At 37.0% G+C, this 18,657-nt stretch overlaps 1 protein-coding gene across 3 annotated transcripts in view; it reads left to right on the top strand.

The window, feature by feature from the left end:
• Positions 1–18,657, top strand: part of GRHL1 (grainyhead like transcription factor 1) — a 99,800-nt gene that overhangs the window by 18,194 nt on the left and 62,949 nt on the right. For 2 of the 3 annotated variants that reach the window (XM_068937202.1, XM_068937203.1), the window contains exons 9-11: positions 14,600–14,747; positions 17,289–17,466; positions 17,781–17,827. In XM_068937202.1, the coding sequence (XP_068793303.1) occupies positions 14,600–14,747; positions 17,289–17,466; positions 17,781–17,827 (373 nt within the window). Of the gene's footprint in view, positions 1–5,832; positions 5,956–14,599; positions 14,748–17,288; positions 17,467–17,780; positions 17,828–18,657 lie in introns of all 3 variants that reach the window. The other variant, XM_068937201.1, reaches the window with a different exon arrangement.

Below are 18,657 nucleotides of genomic sequence, written 5' to 3'. Positions count from 1 at the left end.
TTGATCTTTAGAAATTTCCTAAGATTATTTAAAAGCCAACATTTGTGTTTCAGTTATTTCCTTGAAGCTTCTTGTGTGTAAATTATGTAGGCCTGTCCTTTTTAAAGTACTCAGTTTTATATGCTGTTTTTGCAGACATAAATTTTCTTGTCCTTGCACACACTATTTTAAAAGATGGAGCTACATTCTTTTCCCAGTTCCAGAGCAAACTAGCTTTTCCTTCATATTTATTTTATGACTTAACTGTTTACATATGGCTTTTTTTTGGAGGGGGGTACTTTCCTTGCTCCTTACAACTTAGTTGCCTTTACTGTTGCTGTAGAAAATCTGTAGTGCTATTTCTTGCCTCTTTTATGCCGGAGCTTGTCTCTCCGAGCAAGATGCAGCCAGGACCCCCTCTGCTTCCATTTATGCCTTTCCCCGTTCCCTTTATCACATTATCCCACAATAAAAAGAGGGATGTGACAGTGCTTTCGGGAAGTATCGGTGACCTGCTGAGCTCATCTTTGGAGTGGTCTAAACTGTGTGCTTTCACATGTGGTTTTGTGTCTTTTACCATCCTATTTGAGAACAAGGTTTAAAGTTGGGACTTGCCTTGTGCAGCACTGCCAACTGTGGGAGCTCTTCTCTTCCATGTTCAAGCCGGTTACATAAGGTTAATCGTGGATGTTACAATAAGGTTAAATGTTCTTGAGTTTCCCCATGTCAGAACGGTAAAGAAGTCTGACCTTGGATTTTGCCCCTCTTTCTGATTTTCTTGGTTATAGTCAAAGTTGCAATTGAAATACAAATATTAATGCTAGTGCCCTATAAACATTTATCTGCCCTGTGCTCATCTAATAGCTTGGATGCAGGTTTGTTTTGAATGGTTTGAATTAAACGGGGATGTGCCACAAAAATGTAGTTGAATCAATTTAGCATTGTTCCAGCATATTAAAAGCCATTTTGTTTTGTAAATTAAACTTGTCAGTTAAAGAAGTTTGACTCCTACTGGTATTGGTTTCCCTGTGAATGTTGGGGGCAGAAGAATCATCAGCCTGAAGGAAAACACACAATCGGAGCATTTCTCACGGATTAAGAAAAGATGATTGCTCAATATTTCGACAATTACCTGTTGTATGTGACTGAAAGTAGGACCGCAGTGGACTATAGTCTTAAGCTTTGAAGGCTAATGGCTCAATTTTAGAAGTAATTTGGCGTTCGGTCCTCATTAATTTCTAATTATCTCTGCCAGCCTGCTCTGAAGTCTGATGGGGTTCATGTAATATGTCCAGTTAGTATTAGTTGAGTAGGAGAGAGATGTTCGGAGCAGAAGTAGTATTACATCAGTACTGCAGATTACCTGAAACTATTTTTTTAATTTGCAGCATGGAATAACACATGGAAAATGTTTTATCATTTATGTATCTAAGTATGTTAACCTGGCTTATTCATGACTGATATTTTACTGTGTTTGAAGTGCCTGAGCTTAGATAGATAGGATCTTCCTTTGGAGGCTTTGAAAATACCTTGTTGACTTACTTTAGGAGTGAGTTTCCATTAGATACCTTAAATGTAGGTATAAGTTAATACTTAAGAAGTACAGATAGAGTTTAGGAGATGGACGTTATTAGAGTATTGATGCTTCTCTCTCCCTGAGAACATTCAGTTCTTTTCACAGAGGGCTGGGCAAGCTTACTATAATCTGGATGCTGTTTTCACTCAGTTTGGTAATTCTCCCACTTTGCACCGAGAACAAAGGTTAAGTACCTTTTCATATTTCTTTTGAATGCAGAAAGAAGGGTATTTTCTCACATAATAAAATAGAAGAGCAGTGAGCTCTACTGAGGCACAGAAAAGAGTGAGGTCTGTACTCCAGTCGTGCATAGGAGACAGCACAATGTCTGCGAGGATGTTGTTATTTAGGAATGGCTTCAGCATGGCTACTCCCACCTGCCTTTCTTGGTACTCAGAGCCAGGGGCTAGATATCTGGGTAGACTGCAGTGGTGGCTTAAGCTTATGTGACATAAGCTGTTGTTGGTGTCACAAAAATACAAGCAGTTGTCCTGCTCTTCTGGCTGATTTCTCCTTCAGGTTTTACTGCTTGTATCATTCTTTGATTTGCACCCTAAAACTGGAGGCAATGTGGCTGAGTGCTGTTATACAGCAAGTGGTATTTCATGCTTTGGAATCATTTTATATCAAAGATGCTGTTTACAGGAGTGTAATTTCATCAACTTAAAAGCAGAAGGATTAGCATTTGCTTCATTACAGAGTTTGGGGATGTTAATGGAAGTTTATAAACTTGACAGTATTTCTTAAGTGCTCATATTTCTTTAGTTGTGGGTGTGGATTTAGTGTCCTAATTATAGTACTATACTAGGAGGGGCAGATGAAGTGAATCACTGTTTTAAGGCTTTATTTTATTTGTCCCACCTTCTAAGGAGGAGTGAAATTCCTCTTTTTTTTTTTTTTTCTTGTATTCTGAATATTGTATGAGGTCACGCTACTGAAATTCTTACTGTGGAAATGATTTATACTGTTTGGTGACTGCTTTGGTGTTGCTAATTTGATAGGTAACAAAGATGTAGTCTCTAAATTAACATTACTGTTTCAAAATCAGTCTTAAAGTGAGCTTGCTAATAAGCTAAGCCATTTTCTAGTCTGAAGATGCTTTTTATAAAAAAAAAAATCATCCACTGGCCATTTTTGATGAATAAACCACTGTAGAAAAAATAAAATTCTTGCTGTTGATGCAAGTAAACATGACTGATGCTTGCAAAAGTCATTTTTGAAGAATACTAATTTTAAATTTAGAAAGCCCAGTATAAACAGAAGTGGTACATATGAGTTCCTTTATTCTCATTTTTTCCTTCCTGATAAAAACTTTAAAGGTATTTTATAAGCAATTTGAAAGAAGTCTTGAAAAATGCTACCCTCTTAACCAAATTTCTTGCAAAAACCCAGCCCCATTCTGCATATACTGAAATACCTCATCTTCCAAGCTTCACAGTTATGAGGATACAGATGAAGCAAATACAATTTGGATTTTCTCAAATTTTGAGTCTGTCCAACAGTTGACTTAAAAGTATCTTAACGTGCTATTTAGAGAAAAAAAAAATAGTAGGAAAAAAAAAGAGTTGGAAGGAGGAGAGGTTAAACCCAAGTCAGGTACAATGCAGGTTTTGTTTCTTGTATGGCATCCCTATGATGGGTAAGCATTACTATCAATTTTTAGTTTTCTTTGAAAGAGATTACAGTTCATTGACCTGTGAGCTGCTATTATAACACACAGATAGGCTTTTTCCCACCGATGTCTGCTTTGTGCCCCAGTACCTCTGCACAGTACATGTCAACAGATAAATATGTCCATTGTTAAACAGAGAGTGATTTTTAGTTCTTTACCGGAAAAATGCTTGAAGATGTTGGGGTTTTTTGTTTTTTTTAGTTTATATACAAAATTTATATTGTTCTCTGACAGCTGGTTTTATCAATACTATTTTGTTCCTGTGCCAATCTTAATTTAAAATTCTGCATTGTCTTAATTATGCAGGTTTCTACAATCCCTTCGTGATGCTGTTTTTGAACACGCAGCTGTTATTAGCCCAGCTACAACATTAGAATTATTTCTAATTCCTGCTTTCTAATGAAGGGCTAGAGCACAAAGCAGCTTTATGTTGATGTATAAATTGATCACGGCCCCGTGTGTTAAATGCTGAATGGAATTCCGTTTTCCCTCCCTTTTTCCTTCCCCTCCGTCATCTCAAAAAATTAACGAAGAACTAGAAAAAATAAGGAAAATGATCATAAGGATGATAAAATGTTTGGGACACTTTTCCTACAAGAAGCAACTAAGTAGATTTCAATGTAACAAAGAGGTGATGTGGCAGAGATGGTTCGTAGAAAGTGTTCGGGAGCAGCTGTTCAATGTCTCTTTCAATACAAAATATTGGGAGGTGTCGAATAAAGCTTGCTAGTCCGCAGGTTCATAATCAAACAGCAGGAAATGCTTCTTTATACAATTTGTGGGTGACTTGTGAAACTCCTTGCTCTAGTACGTTTTGGATCTTAAAAGGGTCTGGTAATGACTGGACAAAAGCCTTGCAAGAAAGGTCTAGAGACCTCACTGCTTGACTCAGCCACAGATTTTGTGAAGCTGGACGAATAATTGGGAAAGTGTCATTATGGCTTGCGTGGCTGCTAAATTCCTCCCCCCTCATCGCAGTTGCTCACTGCTGGATGCAAGGCCGGATAGATCTTTTTGGCCTGATGTTGTACAGCCACTCTTCATGGTCTAGGATTGCAGTTAGGGTTTCAGTTTGTGGTTTTTGTGTTTTGAGGAGATTTTTAAGCTTGTAAAACTTCATTTTTCATTATCTAGTTACCTAACAACTTTTTTTTATTTTTAAATTCATAGCACCAGCCTTTAAGTTAGGTGAACTTAATGATGTCCTTTAAATTTTTCCGATTTGAGATCTGGGTTTGTTTCTTATTCAGGTCAACTTAAAAACACTGAAGGATGATTAAGTGATAAGTATGCTAAATCCTTGCTTGAAAGGGATATCTCTGACGTATGGCAAAGAATCTTAGGTAGTGAAAAATATAAAATCTTCCTAAGCCAAAGCTGCTTTTTGGAGAAAAATTTTACTTGCTTGTATTTTCTAATGATCCTTTTGGGTTTCTGATGGAGCAACTAAAGGAATTGCTTCTTTAAAAACCTGCCAATTTTTTTATTTTGTTTACAAAATTTCCTAATGGTGAATAGTTTTGGTAGTCCTAGCTCCAGGAGCAAGAAGGAACGTTTACAGGAATCCTGGCCTAGAAAAGTAGCAAGAGGAGAAACATGACAAACCATGCGAGAGTAAGTAACAGGTCGTGTGGGAGCTATCCTGGAATGGCAAACCCAACAAGTAGCAGGCTATCCTTTTTTTTGCAGTTTTTCTGTAATACTTCTACACAGTCTTCCATTCTGTGCAATTCTTTTTTGGCCCTGAAAGTAAGCGTAGGGCTTGGATTTGTGAATAGATAAGCTAATACTATCTTCTTTTCATGTCTTTGAATAGCGATTAAGGTTTTGAAGTTAGCTATGCAGAACTAGATGATCTCCGGAGGTCCCTTCCAACCTCAGCCATTCTGTGATTCTGTAATTTAGGAGTTACTGGAATGATGCTGCTTTTAGTTGAGACTGATGTATGAGTGTGCTAGGTGATAGTCCTTAATCATTTATCTCGTATTGTTTCTGAAACAAGATAGTGTCTTAATTCAATATGCCGAGCGTGATGAGCTGTGCAGTGTATCTTTTCCTTTTCTTCATTTACTGTGGGAGTTTAAGCCTGCTTTAGGGCAGGTTTAAGCCTGCTGCGTAAAGCCAGAGCAACTGCCGAATACTGGGTTCTTCTTCTTCTTTCGAAGCTCCTCGTTCATGCACACCCCATGGTAGTGGCCTCACTTATTTGGGGACTGTTTCTTTAAGCCTGGGCTGTGAGAAATGGTATATTGGTACTCTCTTACAAGGTGGAAAACTGGGACAAAGAGACTTGCCGGAGGCAACAGGGTGAGTTTGTAGTACTATCATAGGTAGACCTGAAGATTTCCTAAGTCCTGTAAAGTTTTTGCCATTTTTTTTTATACTGGCTTTTCAAAAGGATATTATTTCACTTAATAGTCCGATACTGACTAATACCGCTGCCAATATCCAGACAAGTAATCAGGCAGCTTGTAGGACACTGCGGCAGTTCGGAGTGTGTGTTTATATTTTAATTTTGTTCTGATTCAAACTATGTCTTTCCTCACTAAATATATTAATTTACTCATTAATACTGGTCGAAATGCTTGTTCTGTTTTTTTCTCAGAGAATTCAAACTGGAATGGCAATGTCTTTCTGCTTCCCTGGAAAGTGTGTCCACCAAGAATTACGTTTCGACAAGCTCGTATATTTGCTGAGATCCTTTAAAATCACCTTCAAGGTCCGATGTGTAAGGATCTTCTTTTCCGGACTAAAATTTGAATAAGCTTAACTGCCATGTGTTTGTTTTTTTTTTTTTTTAACGGTAACTCATCAAAGAATTTCAAATTAGCACACGAGCCAGTCATTCTTGTTTATTAAAAAAAAAAAAAATCTTAGAGATATAAAATTCCAGCCATACAAATTCTGCTAATCAACTATGCTGCTTTTACTTTCTAGAGCAAACAGCAATTGCTGCTTTGGTCTGTAAGTGTTTTGAGCTGCATTGTAATCTTTTTTTTCTTGGGAGGATTCTCTCTATGATATGTGTTTTTTGTTTATTTCTTTTTTCTTTCTACCTTTGTGGTTTTGTGTGTTTTAACAGGTGCATGTAGTACTTTTTTGGGCTAGAAAATAGTGCAGAATGAAAATGAGGGTGAGGCTTTTATTTAAAAAAAAAAAAAAGGAAAGAAAAGAAAAAGCTGAGGAGGAAGTTCACTGCTGAAAGGGTTATTGTAATCAAGTTTATCATGGGAACTTGCTGTTGTGTAACAGAAACTTTAACTTGTCCATACCTGTCTTAAAGCAGTACTTAATGAAGAAAGAAAACAAACCTACCAAAATATTTAGGAAATGCAATAAAATTTGTTCCCAAACTCCTAAATTTCAATGGATTAGGTCAGTTTATCTCCTTATTGGATGACTGACTCTGTTTATAAGAAGACTTTACGTTTTGTAGAAAAGTGGTATTTGTCATTCAGTTTTACCTTGGGAGTATGAGCAGGGCAACACTCAAAACACGTCTCTGTTGGTTTAATAATACTGAAACTCATTTATTCACAGGCCACCTTGGCCAGGAATCATTTAGTGACTAAAATATCTTCCTCTGAAAGTAGTGTATTTAAAAAATCACCCATACATCCAAATAAAATCTTTCTTCTTTGTCTAGGAAAAGAGTTTGACTGTGAATGCTCGGTTAACCTTTTCTCGTGCATGGGGGTCACTGGCTCATCTACCGCTGTCTTGAACGCTTCACTAAAACCTGCATGTGTAATTCAATGCAGGCAAACATCCTAGCACACCTAGAATGTTTTTTCTCAAAAAATGTATAAACGTTGTTTAATTCATCTTCTAAATGAATCTTCCCCCCCCCCCCCCACTTTCCCTCCATACAAAGATCCTTCTCACTTCTTCTGCAACAACGTTCAGGAACACTTTAGGATTTTAAGCTGAGTAGCTGTTCTGACTGAGATTTTAAAGGGCAGTCACCAAGGAAGAGAGAGAGACTGCCAGTGTTATTTCTCATATGATTTTCAAATGGTATCTTGGCTACTTTTTTTTTCCTGTGTGTTTATTGCCGAACAGGTAGCATGGGCACTGCGTTTACCTGGCTCCAAGACGGACCAATTAATTTTTATTGTCCTATGTTAACTACTTCAATTTTCCTTTCTGCCTGATGGGAGGCTTGTAAAGCAGCAAGTTTGAAGGTGTGCTTGGTCTCTTCATTATCTTTTCTAGTGGAAGAGCTCTTATGAGCTATACGTTTTCTTAGTAGTTATCGAAATGGAGTCATATGAGTTTCACCCTCCTTTGTTCTTCCTGTCATTTGGTTCCTTTTCAGTAATGCCAGGCACACCCTTTCACTGTTACATCAGCATCTGGATGTGATTCATGGATACCAGGATTTGAAGAAATGTATCCGCTCAATCCACATAAAAAGACAGTACCACATCAGATGCAAGCTCTGTTGAATCTGGTCTCCTGTTTCTGATAGTGACTTAAGCAAGAATGTAAGAACAGGGTATAATGGTTCTTCCTTAGCGTACTTTCATACTTTCCAGCAATTCCCAAGTCTGGAACGTTTCTACACAGCATACAATACCCATCTTTTACATTGCATATGTCTTTCCTCTATACTCGGTACTCTGCCAAAGAAATCACTCATCAAAAACCTAACTTGAGACTACACAGAATCTAGCTGTGCAACAAAGCTGACTACGTTAGTCTTGCAGTCTAACGTAGCTGGGGAAAAAAAAAAGTATTAGTAAGCGCACTTATTATTGATAAACACTGTGTATTATTTTTAACAGCCTTTAAGCTCCTTTAATTTGTGTGGTAATTATTGCATTAATGTCCTGCTTTTCCAGGTGGGATGGTGATGATCCCTGAGAGGTGGATAAAGGTTAGGCAAGGGGAAAAAATGACATTTAAAAAAAATAAACATCAGCAAGATTCTTTAGGGCATGTTTGTATAGGAGGTAACCAGATTGGTAGAACAGCATGAGAGCACTGAATTGATGAGGGGCAATATGAACAAATGGAGGGGAAATCTGTACTGCAGGAGTTTTGTCCTGCCAACCTCATTAAGGATCTCTAGTACATAGAGATTGGGTCACAAGGTCATTTCATTCAGTTTTGGTTAGCAATTTGGGTATAAATGTCATAGCTGATACAGTTACTGTCTTTACTGTCGGTTCTGTTATGTAAGGTGCATGTGGTACTGGCTGGCTTCATCCCACACCAGTCTGCTAGCACGTGTTTATGCTGCAGACTGTAAACTAACTGATGTATCTGAACCAGTTAAGTAGCAGAAGCAAAGTAAGGTGAACCAGACTGTACGGAGCACCCTGCTGCTGTGCTCATTGTTGATATCTAACGATAATGTAAACATCTTACGTAGTTGTAAAGCTAGTTTGGGTTCTCAGCAGTGTATATTTCAATGCAGGCTTTGTTCAGAGATGTTAACTTACATTAAGGGTTTTTTTTTTGTTTTTATTTTTATTTTTTTACAATAACTGTCTTTTGTTTTATGGAATGACAAGGATTAAACCAACTTGTGGATAGTATTGCAGAAAACCAACCTCTAAATCTTATAATTTGATGTTTTCCAAATCTTTATATTTAAATAATTACTTTTTCAGTCCATTTCTTGAGAAGCTGGCAGATTCTTTTTCAAAATTGATCGAGATTGTCTTGATAGTCTTAAGGATGACCATCTTGCAGGTTTTCAGAGAATTCCAAGCATATCCAAACTCTAAATTTCAAAGAGATTTCCTGAGGCCAACAAAAAGCTGGTAATGAAGAAGTGACATCAGTTCTTACTAGACTTCAGTATTAAAAGGTCACTAAAGAATAATTTAGAAAATATGGCCACTGCTGAACAGCAGGAGCACAACAGTATGTAGAGTCTTAAAAAACAGGCAGGCATGGGAAGAAAGGAATCTGTAGATGGAAGTTCACAGGTAGAAGAAGGAGGAAGGGGAAGAGAACTGTGCAGAGTAAAAATACTGGACAGGAGAGGTGTATGCAGGGAAGAAAAATGATAAAAGGGAGGATTTGAAACAAGTAACTCTACAATTCATTCTTCGAAAAGGATAAAACATCATTGCAATAAAATAAATTAAAGTGTGCATATGTAGATAGTTACTGTTGGGATGTCTTCATGATAGAGAAGAAGAAAATGATCTATACAATCGTGTAAGAAAGAAGAATCAGAGCAAATGTAAAACAAAAATGAATGAATCTAGAAAGCCAGCCAATGTCTACAGTTTTCTGCTTGTTGATCAGCAGCATTCTGATACTGCTCAAACAAGTATGAGAGGCTGCAATCTTGGCTCACCCGAAACAATTACTTGTTACTGTGATCTGATTAGCATATTAATAATTTGGCTTCTCCTCTTCTGAAAACCAGGTTATTCTTTTCTAATACAGGTGAAAAATTTCTTTGCACCTTTTGAAAGACAAAGGCAACTGATTTAAATAGTCTAACAAATATTTATCACCGTGAATATCTTATTCTAGATGCTTCTTTACTGACTGAGCAGTGTGTATTTTGACTTCAACTTGGTATAGGAGGCAAAAAAAAAATTCTCAAATAGTACTAAGCTTTTTTACTACTTTCTGGAGAAGATCTGAAGTTTCGTTATGTGTGGGAACAAGATTCAAAGACCTTAAAGATGTAACTGTTAAGAAAAGTTTGTCCTCAATAAGCTCTGTATCCAAATCTAGACGTGTTATAGACTTTGTCAATCGTTGATCAATCTTGAACAAATTCCAGCTTGTGAAACACCTGAAAAGGCTATCAGATGGTATAGCTTTAGAATGGCTTTCTGACAGTCTTCCTGGCATGAAGTGCTCTCAGACGTTCGTAGATGAGGTTTATTCATTGAATGTTTCACAAGTTCTGGAAGCAGAAGGTGAGCGCCCAGTATCTGCGTGGATGGGGCAGTTGGCCCTAACATTTTGCACAGAAGCACAACTGAAAATATGTAATGCAAAACTTTTAAATTTGTGATTGGATAAGAGAAAGTTATTCTTGGAGAACATGTGGCATATGATCTAATACTGTCCCCTCTTACCCAAGTGCTCCTCCCTTGAAGTTTAATCACAAGGTGCTGGAAGCACAGTTTTCTCAGCTGAAGGAGGCCGCAGCTCAGGAGCTTGCTTTCCTAGTTGATTCGTTGGTTGACTTTCAGTACAACTTGTTTTATTAGTGGTATTTTTTTTTTTCTTTTCCTGGGAGAGAGATGTAGCTAGGTGGAAGGTGATAAATTTTGTTAATTTTGAGGCTGCTCATTTTATATATTTTGCTTTTTCTTAATGTGTTTTACTAATATTTAATATGTTCATTGCATGAAAGTAGGGTGTTCTTTTTGTTTAGGGCCTCCAGTGAGTATGGAATAAGAGATTTAGTGTATGAAATTACATCTCTTTCAGAGACGTTAAACAGAGTATCAAACGTATGTAGTGATTGGTAAGAAATTTCAGTGCTTGATTACTGACGCGCTTGACAGTCTTCAGCCCTCAACCTTCAAGCTTTCGGGCGTTTGCTATGATGCATCCTAGTGAGACTTGGCCTTACGTTTGATTCAACTTCCACTTCTAGTTTACAGTTCGAGAGATTACTGTGTACTCCAAGAAGTGTGTCATTCAGTTAATTTTGCGTTGTGCTGACTCAGCACTCTGTTACAGAAAGATCAGTGAATGTTTTTGAGTTTAGGGTGTTAAGCCCTGGTACATAGCAATGCATTTGGTTGGTGATACATTATGGTGGATTAGTATGCCCTTCCTAGATCTGTACATCCCTACTGTGTTTACAGCTCTTTATCAACACTTATCAATTAAGAATAGTTTTGTCTGTTAACACCCTCTTTAAAATAAGCCAAATGATAGCTGTAGGTATTCTTTTTTTTTTTTTTTTTCAGTTTTCACGTCATTTGTGTTTGCTATTCAAAAAGGCATCAGTTGCCATTGTGAAGCAAAGAGCATTTATATTCATTTTAAAAAAGATCCAAATTTACTTCCCTAAATTGCAAGCCAAAGCCTGGATTGGATACTAAAACTTTTGAAACAAAAGTAAATGTTGGGCATGAGGAGGAAGGGTTGATTCACTAATAGCTAGGACAGGAAAACTATCTCCTTATGCAGTAAGAGAAGCTCATCTATAAAGTGACAGAAGGTACCTACCCTAGATCCTCAAATTAAGAGCTGTATTTAAAGTACCTCTTTGTTAAATGAGAACGTTTAAATAATTTCACTGGTGATACTTTACTATTTGAGAATGGGAATGCTTTCAGTGACTGAATTTCTAGTGTCTTAATTTTCATTTTCATCTCTGATATGCTTTTAATAAACTGGTTTCAGCTGCTTTTCAGTAAAGAAAAATCATATTTCCATTATTTCCGATTAGGAATATTACTGGTGTGACATTTTTATTTGAATTATATGTGACTTTAATTTTTCTCTAAATACACTCAAGAGAAGTTACATACCATTCAGGTTTTGTTTCAAGACTGTTTTGCTATTCGGTTTAGAACTGCTTTTTAGAAGGAATGGAAAGTGCTGTAAGCTCAGGCCTCTGTAGAAGTCTGGTAATGCGTGTTTTTCTTGTTTCTCAAGACAGTCCTGTAGAAGTCGAAGCCACTTTTTAACACTGTTTAGAAAATACAATGAACATGATACGACTTCCTAACTGTTATAAAAATGCATGTGTAATAGCGACAGTAGAATTACTTATTTGCTTAAGCATGTATTCATACAATTAAGCAAGTCCTGACTGCAATCTGAGGGGAGATCATTTAAAAAAATAAGTGGAAGTGCTGGCAATTGTTCAAACCTATGCAATTTGAGCATTGGCTGCATAGCTTATATTAAAACAGATTAAGGTAAAGAACTGAATGAAAAGGCATTATTTCAGTGTTACCGTTGTTGCAAATGTAATTACTGTGTGTTTTTAATCTGGTCTATGAAAAAAGAAGCCTGAATTTGTTCTTTTCTGAAAAGTTCTAAATCTATGCGCTAAGTGTAAGCGCATGCTAAATTCCTAATAGGGAAAATACGTTATGAACATAACTGACTTGATAAATATGAATATGTGATAAGGTGCTGAATCACAATGACAAACAAGCAGAAAATGCACTGTTATTATACATTTAAAACAGTGAAGTAACCTGAGCAACTGAAAATGGTCATTTTAACAGGTATATTCGAGTAATCATTTAAAGTATAAAGAATTGAGTACAGTACAATGTTTACTAAGACAGTTAAAATATTAAGAGAGTCAAATCTTGCAATCCAAACTTTACTTTACTTCAGTAAACTTTACCAGATCCTGCCAAGTTCATTACAAATAAGCATGTCAGAATCTCTAAGTTACATTCTCTAGCAGAAAAGCTTCAGTAGGAGTAGGGAGAACTTTCTTCATCTAGTCAATAATTTTTAAAAGAAAGAGTTGCAGATTGATTTTTGTGAATAAATATGCAAATATGGAGTTAGATTTTTCTTTTTGCAAGAAAATCTTTGGAAAGTTTCTAGAAAATGTGAGCCCACTGCTGAATGGGAATGGTGACCTGGTCACAGAGGTCAAAGTACTGAATGCCATCTTTGCCTCAGTCTTTACTGGTAATTCTGGCCTTCAGCAATACCAGATCCCTGAAGCCAGTGGGGAAGTCCAGGGCAAGGTAGACTTACCTAGGTAGATCAGAATCAAGCTAGGGGATGTTTAAACACACTGGACATATGTAAGTCCACGGGCCCTGATGGGATGCACCCATTAGTGCTGTGTGAGCTGGCCAGTGTTGTTACCAGGCCACGGCCTCGATAATCTTTGAAATGTCATGGCTCTTGGGAGAGGTCCCAGAGGTCTGGAAGAGCGCAAACGTCCTCTCTGCCTTCAGAAGGGGCAAGGAGAAACTGGATCTGTCAGCCTCATATTGATCCCTTAGAACGTGATGGAGCCAACAATCCTGGAAGCCATTTCCAAACACAGAAGGGCAAGAAGGTGACTAGAGGTAGTCATCACAGATTTATGAAGGGGAAATCATGTATGACCAACTGAAGGACAGACTAGAAAAGTGGTCAGCCTTGTGGATTGAAAAGTGGATAAACTGCCAGGCTCAGAGGGTTGTGATTTATGGCATGAAGTCCAGTTGGAGACCGGTCGCTAGTGGTATCCCCCAGGGGTCAATACTGGGGCCAATACTGTTTGAAATCTTCATTAATGACCTAGACAATGGGGCAGTGTACCTTCAGCAAGTTTACAGATGACAGAAAACTAGGAGTAGTGGTTGATAGACCAGACTGGCATGCTTCCATTCAGAGGCTCCTCGACAGGCTGGAGAAATGGGCTGACAGAAACTTTATAAAGCTCAACCAAGGGAAGTACAAATAACCCCATGCACCAGTACAGGCTGGGGGATAACCAACTGGAAAGCAGCTTGACAAAGAAGGACCAGAGGGTCCTGGTGCACAGCAAGTTGCATGAGCTAGTAATGTGCCCTTGCAGGCAAGTAGGCCAACAGCCTTCTGGGCTGCATTAGGCAGAGTGTTGCTAACAGGTTGAGAGAGGTGATCCTTCCCCTCTGCTCAGCAGTGGTGAGGCCATGTCTGGAGTGCTAGGTCCAGTGCTGGGCTGCCCAGTGCTACAGAGTTATGGACACACTGGAGCGAGTCCAGCCCTTCGCTGGGACTGGAACATCTGACATACGAGAAGAGGCTGAGAAAGCTGGGCCTGTTCAGCCTGGGGAAGAGAAGACTGCGGGAGGATCTTATCAATGTGTATAAATACCTGATGGGAGGGTGTAAAGATGATGAGTCAGACTCTTGTCAGCAGCGCTCAGTGAATGGAGAAGAGGCAACTGGCACAAACTGAAATACAAGAAATCACGTTTAAATGGGGTTGTTTTTGGTTTTTGTTTTGTGGTTTTTTTAATAGCAAAGGTGTTCAAATACTGGAACAGGGTGCCCAGAGAGGTTGTGGAATCTCCATCCCTGGAGATGCTCAAAACCTAAGTGGACCCTGAGCCACCTGTTCTATGTGACCCTGCTCTTTGAGAAGGGGTTTTGGAGTAGACGATCTCCAGAGGTCCCCTTCAACCTCGACTGTTCTGTGATTTGGTGTTCTGTTAAAATTTAGAAATTTCACTCTCAGCTGCGCCCCCCCCCCCCCCCCCCCCTTTTTGGATGTATTTTCAATTTGGGAGCATCTGGACACATTGATCCCTTTACATGAAAGATGGTGCGTTGGTTGCAGGTCTGATGAGCAACTTTATATATGATTGCTTCATATAGGGTGCTAAGGAAGGCAGTGTTTCTGCTTTAAGTAATACAGTATTTTAAATCAATAACTAATATAGTAATAGAGCAAGTGTATAAAACACTCTAACCCTGTCTTTCAGTCATGGCCTGTATATGAAGAAGTGTTCAACAAAATGCTTCAACTTGCCGCATTTTTAGAGCTGCCTCGTTTTCCAGATATAACGGACATCTGCTTTCTTCATCCAGACATGTTGTGCATGAAGTACTTGATGGAAGCTAACTTACCTGGTGAATATTTTCTCCAACCTGAACAGATAAAATTTTTCTTTAATGTGTTAAAATCTAGTAAAAGGACTTGAATCAGTACTTTGAAAGTTCCTACTCTTTTCTCTCTGGTTTATACATGTTTAAGTTTGAACCTGAAAGATAAGTAGAAAGTGCCTTCATCAGACACGTACTATAAGCCCAGATATGCAAGATTTTGAGCACTCTGATGCTCACTCTGTAAACCTAACCAGGAGATATTTCATTTCAAATGTCTGAGTATCCATGTGAAATAAGAGGTACTAGTTGAAATCAAGTGATTTATTAACCTGGGTGACTCATGAAGTGAGGACCAGAGTACAAGTGGGATTACCTTATGAAATAGTATTTTTGAGCGAGTTTGGAATACATATTTTATAAACTCAATTTAAATGAAAAGGTGTTCTTGAAATTCACTTATTTTTTAAAGAGTTCTCTTTAATCTGCATGTTTTAAAAACTGCTGTGCATTCCAGCTTTGATTGCTTCACTCTTTTATTACTTAACGTAAATGTTTTGGCAAACAATTGCTAACAGAGTATTTGAAAGGACTACTTTGTAAATCCTAACTTTCTGCGCAGACAATGAATTTCAGTGGGTTTTTTTGCATGTTGATTTCCCCTTTCCCATTAAAAGCTGGTTTGAGGAATTAAAATAAACCCAGCTCATCATGAGAGATCCATATATGTGAATGGAAATGAAAAGTAACTTTGTTACTTGAATTATTAGCATTAATTTTATTATTAACAAGTGATGTTTGACAAATCAGCTTCTGTCTCACTTGGTTTCTGATTTAATGTTGAAATCATATATTGTATGAGTATTTAATGTTTGTTGTTTATCCTAAAATTAGATATTGTATATTTAATTAACTAACAAACCGATCAGTCCTCATATATGAACTGTGTCTGGCGGGCTACCATACTTGCCATCAGATATCACTTTCACTTAAGATGACTTCTGAAGACAAATAGCCTATAAATTATTTTTTTCCTCACAACATGTCAATTCGAGCAATTCATAGTTTTTTTTATTGTTTTATTTTGCAGTGCATTGAATAAAATTACATAGCTTTTATATATGCTCACAATTGAATGAAGAAGAGACAGCCTTCAGATTTAGGGCTGAAATTCCAGAGTAGAAATGCTAATTTATTCCTTTAGAGCCTATGTGGGATCCCATTATTTTTAAGGCTTTGAAGTATCAATCAAATCAAGGAAAGTCTAGAAGAAAATCTGCAAATTTAGCATATTCAGATTTATTACAAAGAAATACAAAGCTAAATACTCTGGAAAATATTATAAAAGAAGAATATTTTGTGGTGTATGTTTTCTTTGCAACTAAATATTTTTATTGTGTGGAAACTTTTATTCACTGTTTGAAAAAGGACTACTGTTGTTATATAGCAACTCCTAAAAAAAAGTAAATTAAGTAATGAGTTGGCAGCGTCTCTGAGGACGTTAAATAACAACAAAGAGTCCATTTTAATAATCTAGCTTGCAAGAAAGTATACTGACAACATTTGTAAATATATATATATATGTGTGTGTGTGTAGGAAGAGCTTTTATGGGTTTCAGTTTTTGCTTAGCTTCTACTGCCATATATTAGAGGATTAAGAAATAGTTCGTGCTGAACTCTTTGTAAGCAGCAAGAGGATACAAAGTATAGCTGGATTAACGTTGCACTTAGTCATACATTGCTAACCTTTGTGGAATCCGCTGGTGATGTAATCAACTCTTGTATTTCTTGCTAAACAGGAAAGGTGAGAAATTTCGGGGATTTGTATGTGTGAAAAATAAGCATAAAGTAATAAGAGACTGTATAGATATCATACTGCTTCTTTTGGAGCTGTAGTCGTGTCCTCTCTCTCTCTCCTCTTTTTCCCCCCCTTTTTTTTTTTTTTTTATTTTTAATATAAACCACACTAGCAAAGAAGTTAGCCTTTACAGCATAATGCCAATTTTCATCTAAACTGGGAACGTCTGTGCTTCAGACTACTTTTTGTCCGGGTAACTGCCGAAGGCTGTGCCGCCATGCCAGGCTGCGATGAGTGCCCGAGTGTCTGCTTGCGATGCTGCAGGCTGGCGCTGTTCTCGCGTGTGTGTTTACCTTTCTTGCGTTCAGGAAGAAGGTTGTGAAAAGCTTGTTGCTGCTGTTAGTTTTTGTTGTTGTTTTTAAAGTTAGAGTTTAAATGTATTTATGTAGATTTAAGATACGATTTCCTGGGACAGTGTTCAGGACGATCTAATAACATCGTTAGAATAACATCAAAACACTGTTAGAACTGTGTGGTTTTCTTCTGTGCATATATAATAAATTGCAACTGTTTCTTTATATAAATGTAATGAAGATTACTTAATATTTATAAAAATATCCAAAAATGCTTTTCAGCTGGAAAACGTTGTCTGATGGTCATGAAAGTTATAAGCATTTTTTTTTCCTCAAATCACTAACATATTTGTAGTGTAAAAATACTTTTAGCTTGTCTCAACATACTCATTTAATATTTTTCTTTATAATAATCAGATGAATTGCATAACTGGACTTGTCGAGTGGTGAAAAAGATCCATATTGGAGAAACAGATTTCCTGACTTTTGCACCTGGAAATAAGTCAACAAGGAAAGTGAAATATGATGTTCTTGCTGCAGCAGTTATTGTAGTGGTGCTCAAATTGCTGTTTTTACTAGATGATCACTATGAATGGTAAGCGTACAGGCAAATGGGTATCAAAGCCCAAATATTCAAATAGTGCAAATTACCATGTTAAATATTTTTTCTTTATTAATATTTTATTTATATATTTGAATTTTGGTTGAGTTCAGTTACGGAAAACATATAGACTTGAAAGCAGTTTTGTCCTTAAGTGTTACTTATTTTTTGAAATCATCAATTTTAAATCTGGAACTTGGGATGAAAATTGGGGTACTGTGTTTTTTCAGTTGTATTTGAAGTTCATATTTAAAGTTGTAAAAGTGCCGTTTTTGGATCTACAGAATAGTCAATCTGATTTTTTTCAGGCTACTGTCAGATGTTGCCGAGGAAAGAAATAAAAACAACAAAGAAGGTACATAAATATTCTAGCGGAAGCAGTCTGTCATGATTTTGTAAATTAAATAACTTTGTAGTCATGCTTGGAAGATTTAGTGCTATTGATCATTCAAATGTGGGTTTTAGCATTCATTAATACATTTTTGGTAGGCTTTTTTTCGAGCAAATCTTTATTTAGAGAAAAGAGCGGATCTTATTTTCATAAAATTGTCTCAGTTTAGCTGCATAATTTTTATTGTACTCGATAGGCGAATTATGTACACGTTTTGCTAGATACCCTTCTGCTTTTCGTTGTGCATGTTTACCTCTTTTGTTTAGAGTTTTGTCCTTTTATGTACGTTAGGTAAAGATGAATGCTTACACAGTGAAGAGGGAACACGCTTTGATCATAAATAGCAGATACTTATTAGGGGCATCAAACCACATTTATGATAAAATCCAAACTTGTTTAGTCACGTTAAATAAAATGTCTTAGTGTGTAACATATTTCAGATGTAATCTATTTCCTTAGTCTAAATAATCCTGAGAGAGTGTGGAAAAGCTAGCAGCAATTAAGATAATGATGTGAACATGGCTCTTTGAGGGCAAAAAGACTGAAGCAAAGATTAGAAATCTTCAGGAGGATGTTCCATTGCTCTTATCCAGATCACAGTTGAAGATAAGACCGAAGATGTGTTACAGGGATTTGTTTTCCATCCAGTTTTGGGTCCATTTTGACCCTTCTGTTACTTTTTTAAAATGTAATTCAATAACAAAATCAGTGTTAGCAATGTGCAAACACAAGTGTTGCTGCATCTAGAAATAGTCATCCTTATTAACTTTAAAAAAAAAAAAAAACCAAACATA

Source organism: Struthio camelus, chromosome 3, assembly GCF_040807025.1.
Source record: "Struthio camelus isolate bStrCam1 chromosome 3, bStrCam1.hap1, whole genome shotgun sequence".
Classification (NCBI taxonomy): Eukaryota; Metazoa; Chordata; class Aves; order Struthioniformes; family Struthionidae; genus Struthio; species Struthio camelus.
The sequence above is the reverse complement of the archived record's forward strand: the minus strand, read 5'-3'. Positions and strand labels throughout refer to the sequence as shown.